The sequence below is a fragment of the Diabrotica virgifera genome, chromosome 3 (genome assembly GCF_917563875.1).
Source record: "Diabrotica virgifera virgifera chromosome 3, PGI_DIABVI_V3a".
NCBI classification, from domain to species: Eukaryota; Metazoa; Arthropoda; class Insecta; order Coleoptera; family Chrysomelidae; genus Diabrotica; species Diabrotica virgifera.
The window spans coordinates 145,649-158,702 of record NC_065445.1 but is presented as its reverse complement, the minus strand read 5'-3'; the positions used below and the strand labels follow the sequence as shown (position 1 = coordinate 158,702).

General features: G+C 30.7%; 2 protein-coding genes across 5 annotated transcripts in view; one reads left to right on the top strand and one right to left on the bottom strand.

Moving 5' to 3' along the window:
* LOC114324406 (uncharacterized) overlaps nt 1-6,251 on the top strand; it is a 75,181-nt gene extending 68,930 nt beyond the window's left edge. For all 3 annotated transcript variants that reach the window (XM_050647755.1, XM_050647756.1, XM_028272239.2), the window contains one exon: nt 5,708-6,251. In XM_050647755.1, coding sequence (XP_050503712.1) covers nt 5,708-6,202 — 495 coding nt within the window. In that variant the 3' untranslated portion in view covers nt 6,203-6,251. The remainder of the gene's footprint in view (nt 1-5,707) is intronic.
* Nucleotides 1-9,807, bottom strand: part of LOC114324407 (inactivation-no-after-potential D protein) — a 74,484-nt gene extending 64,677 nt beyond the window's left edge. For both annotated transcript variants that reach the window (XM_050647757.1, XM_050647758.1), the window contains exon 1: nt 8,938-9,807. The gene's annotated coding sequence lies outside the window, so the exon portion shown is untranslated. The remainder of the gene's footprint in view (nt 1-8,937) is intronic.
* Nucleotides 9,808-13,054: the final 3,247 nt, after the last annotated feature.

Below are 13,054 nucleotides of genomic sequence, written 5' to 3'. Positions count from 1 at the left end.
TTTTCTTGAAATTTTTATAGTATATATTTTTTACCCTTCTGAAGACAGTGAAACATGGTTCAATCTTTCTGCCTTATTATAATAAAAGTCATGAATTGTGTAAAGTAAAAGATGAAGATTCCCGAATTGCAAAGTTTAATCGCATAAGTTGAGTGACACAATTTGAAATTTGGCTTTTTAATTTAGTTTTTGTTGAAGTATAGGGTACAAAGAATAAAATGTTTTATAGAAAAAAAATGGTGCAAGTTTTAATTTTCAGAAAAACGTTATTTCATTTTTTTTATTTTTAGGGTAAAATTACGATTTTGACAATGTTCCTCCATCTAAAATTCAAAATAAACCTCATTTTCGTTTTCAGCAACATCAAAAATATAAAGTAAGACCAAAATTAGCCATTCACCACACCGTGGTCAGTATCTAGAGAAATAAGCGTTTTTATGGGAGTGCCACTCGTCTACAAAGTCATAACTTTTTTCCTATTGCATATTTTGACTTGAAATTTTCCAGAAAACTTCTTCATGAATTATGTTTTATTACTCAACTTTTTTAAGTAAACATGAAACTAACAAAATTTGACGACCAAATGTTTAAAAAAGAACAACTACTCTTTTAATTATTTGTTTTAACATTTTGGACAAAGCTCGTTGTTATCTAAATACTTCAAAGATGACACAGTAAACTTTTAAAAGGAAATATTTACAGCGACCAAAGATACAGCGAGGTAGATTTGAAAAATCAAAATTGATTTTTCGCATTTTTACATAAAATTTGATTTTTGAACATGTTCTACCAATTCTACATAAAAATAAACATCATATTCGGATTCAGCGACCTCGAAAACATAAAGCATGACCAACATTTTCCATTCACCTATCATGGTCGCTTTTTCGATTTCTAAGTCTCAAATTAGGGGTGTGCCGCTCGCCTATAATTATTATAGTCTAACTACAAGCAAGATGTGAGAAAGGGGTGAAAGCTTACATTCACTCTGTAATAGATTATGAGGGTACATTATAATACAGGGTGTTTCATTGGGAAAGTAACATACGTTAACTGCAGAAAGAGGACACTTAGGCGGTCTCAAAAATACCATACTTAATGGATCTTACTCCATTAATAACAAAGATACCGAGTGTTTTATCTATTTTGCCATTTTCTTAATTGGTTAATAACTTTTAAACCACACTGTATATTTACTTTATATTTGGCACGCAAATATCGATTAAGGTGTACAATAAATTAATTTATTTACAATTGTAAAAAATCCAGGTCCGGATTAAAAAAAATTGGAAAAATATTCCAACCCAAAAACAACACCCTGTACATTAAATTTTTTTAAAATGGATTTTTCATTTGAAAAGAGGATGAAAAACTAAATTTAGTGGTATACTTTGAATTTTTGGCAAAATGATTTTTCTGGTCAAATTTTGAATTTAAATTCTGAAATTATGTGAATTTCGAGAGTAGAAAAAAATTGAAACACAACTTACAACTTGTCAACCGCACTATATATTCATTTTATATTTAACACGCGAATATTCTTTTAGGTGTCCAATCAATTAATTTATTTACAAATAAAAAAATCCAGGTCTGGGTTAAAAAATATTATATAAATGTTCCGACCCAAAAAAAAACACCCTGTATATTAATTTTTTTTTAAATGGATTTTGCCTTTGAAAAGAGGATGAAAAACTAAATTTAATGGTATACTTTGAATTTTCGGCAAAATAATTTTTCTGGTAAAATTTTGAATTTGAATTCTGAAATTATGTGAATTGCGAAGCTCAAAGTAAAAAAAATTAAAATATGATTTAATTTTAATCAATACCATTATTTAATCTAAATTGGTAAAATAATAACATTTTGACACATAACAATAATTTTTGATGTTGGTAATTTTGAATAGTACTTTAGTTTTGAATAGTTATGCTGCATATTTTCTCTGTTTTGTTGTGATGTATTCTTTATTGACTCTTTATTATTTATTCATTATTTAAAGATGAATATTCGCCATAAACTATTTGTCACAGATAATAAAAAACACTGAAATGTTTTAAAATTTTACCAATTTAGATTAAATAATGGTATTAATTAAAATTAAGTCGCATTTTAATTATTTCTACTTAGAGCTCTCGCAATTGACAATTTCAGAATTCAAATTCAAAATTTTATCAGAAAAATCATTTTGTCGAAAATTCAAAGTATACCACTAAATTTAGTTTTTCATCATCTTTTCAAATGCAAAATCTATTTTAAAAAAATTTAATATACAGTTTTTTTGGGTCGGAACATTTTTACAATATTTTTTAATCCAGACCTGGATTTTTTATAATTGTAAATAAAATAATTGATTGGACACCTAAAAGAATATTCGCGTGTTAAATATAAAATAAATATACAGTGCGGTTAACAAGTTGTAAGTTGTATTTCATTTTTTTTTCTACTCAGAGCTCTCGCAATTCACATAATTTCAGAATCAAATTCAAAATTTGACTAGAAAAATCATTTTGCCGAAAATTCAAAGTATACAACTAGATTTAGTTTTTCATCCTCTTTTGAACTAAAAAATCCATTTTAAAAAAATTTAATATACAAGGTGTTTTTTGGGGTCGGAACATTTTTACAATATTTTTTAATCCAGACCTGGACTTTTTATAATTGTAAATAAAATAATTGATTGGACACCTAAAGGAATATTCGCGTGTTAAATATAAAATAAATATACAGTGCGGTTAACAAGTTGTAAGTTGTATTTAATTTTTTCTACTTAGAGCTCTCGTAATTCACAAAATTTCATAATTCAAATTCAAAATTTGACCAGAAAAATCATTTTGCCAAAAATTCAAAGTATACCAGTAAATTTAGTTTTTCATCCTCTTTTCAACTAAAAAATCCATTTTAAAAAAATTTTATGTACGGGGTGTTGTTTTTGGGTCGGAACATTTTTCTAATATTTTTTAATCCGGGCCTGGATTTTTTACATTTGTAAATAAATTAATTTATGGTACACCTTAAAGGATATTTGCGTGCCAAATATAAAATAAATATACGGTGTGGTTAAAAAGTTATGAACCAAATAAGAAAATGGCAAAATAGATTAAACACCCAGTATCTCTGTTATTAATGGAGTAAGACCCATTAAGTAGGTATTTTTGAGACCGCCTAAGTGTCCTCTTTCTACAGTTAACGTATGTTACTTTCCCAATGAAACACCCTGTATAGTTTCTCCTTAAATACTAACTTATGTCAAAATCGTCACAAAATCATGCAAATTTGGCCGCAGTACAAGAACTTCATTCTTGTGTATGAAGATCATTTTTTAACAAATAAATCGTTAATAAAATACAGGACATATAGGGAAAAGACGGGCAAAATGGGGTACTTATGGTTTCAATTGGGATTTAAAAAATCTGTAACTTTTAAGGTCTTGAAATAAGACAAATGTAATTGTTACAGTTATAGTAGTAACTATTTATTAACATAACTTTAACAGTAACGCAGTTAAAAGTAGTATAAGTTAACAAAAGCAAAAGTTTTTCACGTTACATGAAAAAATAGAAAATAATGTAAATTACCCCATTATGCCCGTCGTATAGGGTAAAATGGATGGAAAGATCAATGCTCGGGGTGGGGCTTATAGACAAAAAAAAAAAACAAATAAATGGATTAAAAGCAAAACCAAAGTAAAAGACGCAGGAGAACATGCTGCCAAATTAAAATGGAGCTTTGCAGGACACAATGTCCGACTGAAGGATAAAAGATGGAATCACGAAAAACAACAATAGAGACCATAGTTAGGAAGGAGAAGCAGAGGAAGGCCACAAATGAGATGGGCTGATGACATTAAGAAGATTGGAGGACACAACTGGAAGCAAGTGGCGCAAAATAGAAAACACTGGATTGAATTGGAGGTGGCCCATGTCAAAAGTTGGATTACTTAACGCTGAAGAAGAAGAAGAACTTGTATCAACTAATGTACCCATAGACATATATGTAGTAATTAAACAGCGCGCTACAATCTAAAATTGTCGACCCAGTGCGACAGAGAAAAGTGTTTGTATTTACGGTAGGCATCTCTCTTTAATCGGCGAGGTTTATCAAATCGGCGGCAGTATGAAAGTCACGTGGTCGATAAATCCAACATTATTGGATAAGGGTAAACCCCGTCAATTAGAAAGAGATGCCTATCTTAAATACAAATCCTTTTCTCTGTCTCACTGGTGGAACAGTTTTAGATTGCAGCGCGCAGTCTAGGTATAAATGTCTATGAATCTCTCTCTCTCTCTCTCTCTCTCTATCTCTCTCTCTCTATCTCTCTCTCTCTCTTGTCGTTTCCCCATTACTGAGGATCGTGATTTCTTCCAATATTCCTAACAATGTTTCTCCATTGGTCTCTATCTTCAGCTGCTCTTAAGAGCTTCGCAGAATGAGTTTCCTGCTGAATTCTTAATTTGGTCGGATCGTCTAGTTGGTGATCGTCCTCTTGATCCTCTCCCCGGAACGTTTCCAGAAACTAATAATCTCTCATAATCTCTCCAAACTATCGTCACCTCTGCGAACCACGTGACGTAAAAATTGCAGAATTCGTTACAGACATATTGTGGACAGCCTTTTTTTTAATTTCGAGTTAGTTTAGAATACAAACGTTTGTCCTATGAGCTATCCAAGGTATGCTTAGCATTTTTCTCCAGCTCCACATCTCAAAGGCATCAATTTTTTTTTGAGTCTAAGTCTCTGCCCCGTATAGAAATATTGAGAATACAAGGATATATTTGTCTTTCCAAACTTTAGTTAGGCGACTCATCACATTTTTTGCCAAACCAATACGTTTTCGAACTTCTGCTTCATAGTTACCATCGTCAGTTATACTAAACCCGAGATAGACAAAGGTGTTTACTATCTGGTATTCCTGTAACATGTTAGTCAGTTGAATAGTGTCGAATCTGTCGACCACCATTATTTTTGTTTTAGCTTTATTGATTTTCAGACTAACTTTATTGCTTTCGTACTCAACTTGTCATAGGAGATCAAACATTTCTTGCTCATTTGCTGTTATAAGTGTAGTGTCATCAGCAAATCTTAAATTGGAGATTTTCCTACCAGCTACTGCTACTCCACCGGTTCATCCTTCTAAAGCCATCCTCATGACATGCTCACCATAAATGTTAAATAGGTCAGGTGACAACACGCACCCTTGTCTAACACCTCTCTCGGCCTTGAATTGGTTTGAGAACTTCAGATCTAGTCGTACTGTTGCTATATTGGACTGGTAGAGAAGTTTAATAAGTGTCTCCAGGTGCATTGGTGTGCCCATTTCTATTAAAATGAACCACAGAATTTGACTACATTTTGGTATTCAACGAAGCATATAATCATAGGTACTTGAAATTCTTTAGACTTTTCAATGAGTTGTCTCAGATTCAGGATTTGTTCACGTGTACCTTTACCCTTTACAAACCCTGCTTGTTCCTGGGGTATTGGGTAATGTAGATAGATTTTTAATCTGTTTTTGTGTTTTGATGATATGCAACATTATTTTACTAGGTGTGTTATTAGTGACAGTGTGCGGTAGTTTTCAAATCTGGTAGTAGTTTTAATCATATGGCCATTTTCCTGAATTCCAATGATTGAGTCTATGAGTATACCTAAACTAACCTATATCAACTAAGTAGTATAATATTTTTAATTGGATGTAATCGATTTTTAGGTATTCGACTCTAGAGAAGAACTTCAACAAGAAGCGCAACGTACTGATAATCTAGAAGAAAAGGTTTGTCTCACCGCTGCTAGTTACCACGGTATGATAGGCACCGTAATATTTCTATCAGCTGTTCTTTTAACTATTTGCTTATGTTGTGGAATATTCTATCGACGTTATTGGGCAAATATAGAACATCATCATCATACTATGTTAGATAGACGTAAATCTATTTCTTCTTTTAACGAGAATATTCGAGAACACGGTTTGGCAAATATTTCAATGATACCATCAAAATTGCGAAATCCATTTTTAAATTCCATCACAAATTTTCGTACAACTAATAACTCAGATGAATATAATCATGGATTTGTAGATACATCAAAAGGATTATTCGAAGACCCTAGTGAGCCAATTTACACCGACCCGTCACTATTTGAAAGATCAAGAAGTTTAAGAAGTATTGCAATTTCCTCTAAGAAAAAGAATAAGATGGAAAAATAAAATAATTTAAACAAATTATGAAAATTTTATAAATACATGTTTGAAAGGGTGTCTGCATATTTTTTTTAAACCTTTTATAATAATTAATTTTTCATAAAGATGACTTTAAAATTTGGTATAGGTACTACCCACATAACAATGATGTTCGTATCATGTTCTAAGCATATACTACCAACATTCGTCGGAGTATATTCTTTTTAGTACAAGCATAGCGTGTACCTTAAAAAACATTCTAAATTTCATGTTCTTTGCATATACTTTAAAGTATATTCTCGTACCGAATATACTGAGTACATTCGTGTACGAAGTAACTCGGAATATTCGTAAAAGTTTATTCTTAGAATATACCTTTATCGAATATTCTTAGCACATACTTTTAAGTACATTCTTAACACATACTTATAAGTATAGATACTTTTAAAATATCTTAAAAATAATATGTATGTATAGGAAGTATAATATTAGCCTTATAGATTATCAACTTCGTTATATTTTAGAATAATTAATAAAATTTATGTATGTAGGTAGTATTGGACGAATTTCATTTCAAAATTGTTGTATGGTAAAAAAGTTTAAACATTAATTGTATTAACGTTTATTATTAAAAATTCGTTTTCATAATTGAAATAACTTTACCATTTCGAGTTTATCACGAGTATTTTTACATCGTTGGAATTTGAAATTAGGTACATTCAATTCAATAAGGGAGGCTGTGATACGGGCCATTCCAGAACCAAAGCATGCGCCCAAAACCCACAACCAATAAAGGCTTTGGTGTTGCCAACCATCGAGTAAGCTTTTTCCGTCAACCTTAAAAATTTCCACACTTATATAAAAAATTCCCTCCTGTTTACAAAATCTGAGAAGATATGTTTAATTATTTTCAAATATTTTGATTTTTTTTAATATTTAATAATTTGGACTGGAACAAAAATTCCCTTTTGAGTTAACTTTTCCCTTTATCACCTTTTATGTTAAAAATTCCCGCAAAAAGTGAAATTTCCCTCCGTTTTGGCAACACTCACCGGTGCACCGTTGTTATTCCACTTCCACAATACATATCCCCCTAACCCCGTCTTGTCTTATTCTGACCATTTCTTACCTGAATGGATCAGGGTAGGAAACAACGGTAAAATATATTAAATCGAAAATATGTGTCTATGCAGTGTGGAGTGTGGCAGTGTTAAGGATTAAGACGAATAATAATAAAGTACTAGTAATAATCTATTTTGGTAACTCAATATTATTTAATAAATACATATAAGTAAGTACATATAAGTATATAGATTTTAGTTACTCATACATAGTTTAGTTTAGCTAAATATTATAATATAATGGTTTATATAGATAACTAAAATTTATAAATATGTACTTACTTTTTAAGTAATATTGCAGAATGTAGGTACTAACTACATTCACATTTGCCATTAAAATATGTAAATATAATAGGTATTTGGTAGAGCCAGTAGAACCTAAGATGAGATTAGGTGATGCTGAAAACATACTTCTGAGCAATATAGCACTTGATAGCACTTTCTTAGAATATCCTCAGTAGTACGTTCTAAGTATATAAATAGAAGGTTTATAGCACTTCCTTGGAATATTCTAAAAAGTACGTTCTTAGTATAAACTAAAAAGATGTGCGGTACGTTCTAAGTATATAAATAGAAGGTTTATAGCACGTCCTTGGAATGTTCTAAAAAGTATGTTCTTAGTATATACTGAAAAGAAGTGCGGTAGTACATTCTAAGTATATGAATAGAACGTTTAAGTACTGTAATGTAGTATATATACTCAGTATGTGCTCTGCACATTCGCAATGGTCTGACTTTCGGACTACCGCTTTCGAAACTACGATTTTAAAGTACAAATTCTGGTAAAATTTATAGTATTTTTTGAGTCGAACAAGAAAATATTATTAATTAGAAGTTTGTACAAAATAATATTAAAAGTAATTCCTTGTAAGTAACGTTTATTATACAAAAAAAACCAATAACAAGAATATAAACGGGATTCATTTTTTTCGAATCCTGAGAAAACTATATAAGTGTTTTTCAAAAATTTAAACACAGAGTGAAAGATTACGTTAGGACCGAGGGCCCAAAGTCCCTGAAAACTTCTATGTTTATTTTAATAACTTACAGGGGTGAAAAACTAAGAAAATTTAGTGTGATTTTTAGTTTCAAATATGTCATTAAAAAAACTTTTTATTCATTCTAAGGGACTTTCGGCCCTCGGTAATAAAGTAATCTTTTATTTTGTGTTTAAATTTTTCAAAAATACTTATTAGTCTTCTCAGAATTCGAAAAAAATGATTACATTTAAAATACAGGCGTCAAAATTTTGCATTATGTTCCTTTCCCCTTAAAATTTGTCGGACTTATTTAGAAACGCCCTGAATTGATAAATAACAAATCTAGTTGTTAAATATAAACGAATTAATCAAAAAAACAGAATGTTAAGAAAACCGGAGTCTATAGTTGGGTTTTAATTTCAGTATTTTATAAACGCCCTGTACACCATAAAAATTTAACTGGTTAGCAACAATATTATTACAGGGGTATTGTTAAAGAATTAGGCTATAACATATTAAAAAAATCACTTAAATCTGCCAACAGGTTTAGGAAATATGAGACATTAAAAATGACAAATTTTTTAAGTTGACGGATTTCTATATGCACGCAAGTTTATATAAAAATATATTATATTGAACTAAAATCATCTTAATAACATACCTTTTAATGTTCTTTATAATTTGGAGCACGAAATATTGTAAAATATTTCAGTTTCTCTGTAAATACAGTGAAAATTATTTAAAAACAAATGAGAACTGTCTGAATTAATCGGTCTACCAATAGATGTTGCCAAGTTTCAACTTCATGGCTTGTTAAGTAAAGGTGGCTATGCGCTGATATATTAGGTGACACATGACAGAACCTCGAAACAAATGACAATCAATAATTATTAGGTCTGTTCCTTTGTTTTAAGTGTAACACTAGTTCTTGAAAAGTGTAAGAAAAGTGTAAAAGTGTTACACTTTCTTGTTTCTTTGTTTTTCTAGTGTTTACACTTTTTTTCACGATACACTCAACTTCTGTCGTAGAACGCGTACAACTCGTTTCTTTGAAATGCTGTAAGAAAAAAAGTGTAACACTTTTCTACACCTACCTCCGAGACGGTGGTGGATATTACACTCGTCCTGCGCAGTATCATCCAACCGGAGCCAGCTGTTTAGCCGTTAAATGTGTTTGTTTACAAAAAAGATATATTTCTTTTTAGTTTAATTTAAACTAGATTTATAAATTGAAAAAACTAAAGTAGCTACAAGTTTTAATTTAATTTTGCTTAACCTCCGAGTGGCACTTTCCTGTAATTTTAAAATTATCACTTTTCAGTGATTTTTTTAATATGCTTTTATGTCCTTAAGTTCAACAAAGCATTTCCTTTAATTACAATTAAGCCAAAACATCGCAAATCCTGGGCCCTGGACTACTAAAGGTATCCGGTATCCGCATATCAGCCATGAATATGCGTTCACTACTCTACATCAAGAAATTTACTTTCCAATGGCTCTGTCACTGAATATATCAGCAAGTATAGGAAAACCTATTTAAAACTTATAAAATCAGCTAAAACATCGTACTATCAAAATTGTCTGAGAAGCTCTAAAAGTGTTGCAAAAGAAACTTAGTCCATAATAAACGATCTTCGAAATAAAATTCACCCAGCTTAAACATTTTTCCTTTCAGACCCTGGAAATCTAAATGAATACTTTGTTAATGGGAGTAAAAATATAACATCAACAGCTTCGTGCAATTGTACTTGAGACACTGTGTCAGGTGAGGTGTTTGAAAATTTGAGTAACTTGATTCTGGGGTGTGAATTTCTAAAACTTTTAAGTGTGGTTTTTAACCGTTGAGAAAAATTATTTATTTAGTGTTGTGTTTATAATTTAATGTATGTTTTAAAATGAGTTTTGTTTTATTTTTTGAGAAAAAATTAAAAATACAGCATACTTACAGTACTTTTTTTGAAATGCTATTTTCCAAAGTTTATAAAATTTCTTACGCTCGATTTTATATTAATAAAGTTAAAGTGGACTTTAAATTTAAAGTTTTCTTTAACTGTAACAATTGCTTTTTTTAAGGTAACACACACTTTAACTTTATTATGAAATCGAGCGTTAGTCAAAATTCTAAATGCTCAGTAAATAATAACAACAATTAGGTACTTGTATTGAAAACAACATATTTTGTAATTTGAAAAAAAAACAACATATTTGCAACATAGATAACAAAACAACATGCTTTGTTACGTATTTTAAAAAACTCTCCATCATGCATGCTCCATGAGAAAAGAAAATATAAAACTAATTTCATCCTTATTGTGTCTCAGATGGCGTAGCTACTTTTGCTATAACTACTCAATGCTTTGCTACTCTACCTACCTACATACAGTTTGTATTGTTTTATCAAAAAACAAGCATTTACATACTCTGCAAATTGTATATTTTTTCTTTGCATTTTCATATGAAAAAACCGTGGTATTTATCTTGAACTTTTTTTGAACAAGGTGCAATACTTAGGTAATATTATTATTAATAAAACAAAGTATATTAAAATACAATGTTAAAAACTTTAATAATATTAGCAATATTTAAAAACTTCAATATATTATAGTATACATATTATGAATCAGTAGAAACGATTATATTTAAATTTGGTAAATTATAACTCCAATCGACCAGAGCACGACCACACAACCCAAAACACAAGTACGCAAATATGGTTGTGTGAAGCGTGGCTCGAAGCCGTGCAATTTACGAGACTCGCTCGATCTGTAGATCCTTGTGTCCTCATCTCGCCAATTAATGATTCTTTTGAGAAAGGTAAATTTCCAGAGTACCTAAAGACAGCTATCATTATTCCTCTTCATAAGGGTGGTGAAAAATCTAATTCCTGCAAGTATATACCTATTGCATTACTACTGGTACTCCAAAATTATTGAGAGACTCATAAAAGCATGACTTATGTCCTTTCTTGTTAAAAACAACATTTTATTACAAAAGTTCGGCTTTTTAAATAATAAATGTACTGCTGATGCCATGTTTTCTGTACTACATGAGGTTTATCAAGCACTGAGCAATAATCTTCACACTGCCACTGTTTTTTGTGACTATGCCAAAGCTTTTGATTGTGTAAATCATGAAATTTTGATAAAAATAACTAAATTTCTATGGAATTCGAAGAATTTCTTTGAATTGGTTTCAATCTTACTTGGATAGTTGGAAACAACTGGTTAGAGCAAATAATACAGACTCTAGTCTCCAAAATATTGTATGTGGGGTCCTCTACAAACCACAAGGTTCAGTATCAGGTCCTCTACTTTTCCTTACGTTTATTAATGACATCCCTAGTTTAAAAATTAATGGAAAAAATTTTCTTTTTGCTGATGATACCAGTATTACTTGGAGCAACTCAAATATTGCTACTATACCTTCTGATCTACTCACGATAAAAACCTGGTCCGATTCTAATTTACCTTTTTTTAACATAAAACAGTAGCATTATCCTATACAGGAGCTCGTCAATCTTTACCTCTTAACACATTCACAGACACAACTGCATATGAAGCCACTTACTCCATAAGATGTGTCTACATCTAAAGTGTGTCTGTGAATGTGTTAATAACAGCCAGATCAGTATCGTTGATTCTGTAAAGTTTCTTGGTATTTTTTTTAGATAGCAATCTTAAGGGTTAAAAGGGTCTAAAGGGATAAACATTCACTGAAAGCGATATTATCTTTAATACCCGTGGTGCCTTCAACATTTAATGTCTGACTAAATTATTCTTTATAGGCAAAAAAATTTAAGGAATTTTGAATTAATTAGTTTTTAAATAAGTACATTTACCAGCAACAGTTGTAACGTAATTGTGTCAACTCGACAGTATTTAACTAGTTATTTGAATTTAATACCCTAGCTAGGGCATTATTTTTCAAAATAAATATTGAAAAATAACGCCCTAGGGCATTATAATATAACTTACTTCGAAATCATGTACAGTGGAACCTCGATTATCCGTCTCTCCATTAACCATCACCTCTGTTAACCGTCAGGGTACATACAGAAGTTGTATTGAGTTATACATTAGCAATCATTTAAATGCAAAAAAATAAAAAAAAAAGGTAATTTGATTTGTGATGAGGACACAAACGGCTATCCATTGCTGACAGATAAAGAACTCATTGAAATGGCAACAAAAGCGGACCAAACCTATTCGGAAGCTGACACAGTAGCTATATTGATGCTTGGACACAAGGAAGCTTGACTGTAGCTATATTGATGAACCTATTGTAACTGACAAAGATTTGCGTAAATAATCTAGAGAAGCTGCATCGCATATGCAATAATTCATCGAGTGGTATTCTCAACAAGAAGAAGCCAATAAAGTAGATTGCATGATCTTATGCCTTATGCCGATTAAGAAATTCAGCCGTCGCAAAATATGAAGCAGCAGTAAAACAAACACAAATTTCAGAATATTTTAAATTGATTCGATTGTATGAACACAAATCCCTCTTATATTGTCAAACAAACCATACAAATGAAATTTGAGAGTTGTACTATGAATTTTTATTTTTTTTTAATGTTCTGTTAACCGTCTTTTCGATTATCCGTCATACCCTTGGTCCGGTGCCCTGACAGATAATCGAGGTTCTACTGTAATAATATTAATGTCCGACTGGTATATTATTTGACAAATAATGACATGATTTTGAAGTCAGTTTGATAAATAATGACATGATTTCGAAGTCAGTTAAGTATGATATAATGCCCTAAGCTCTAGGGC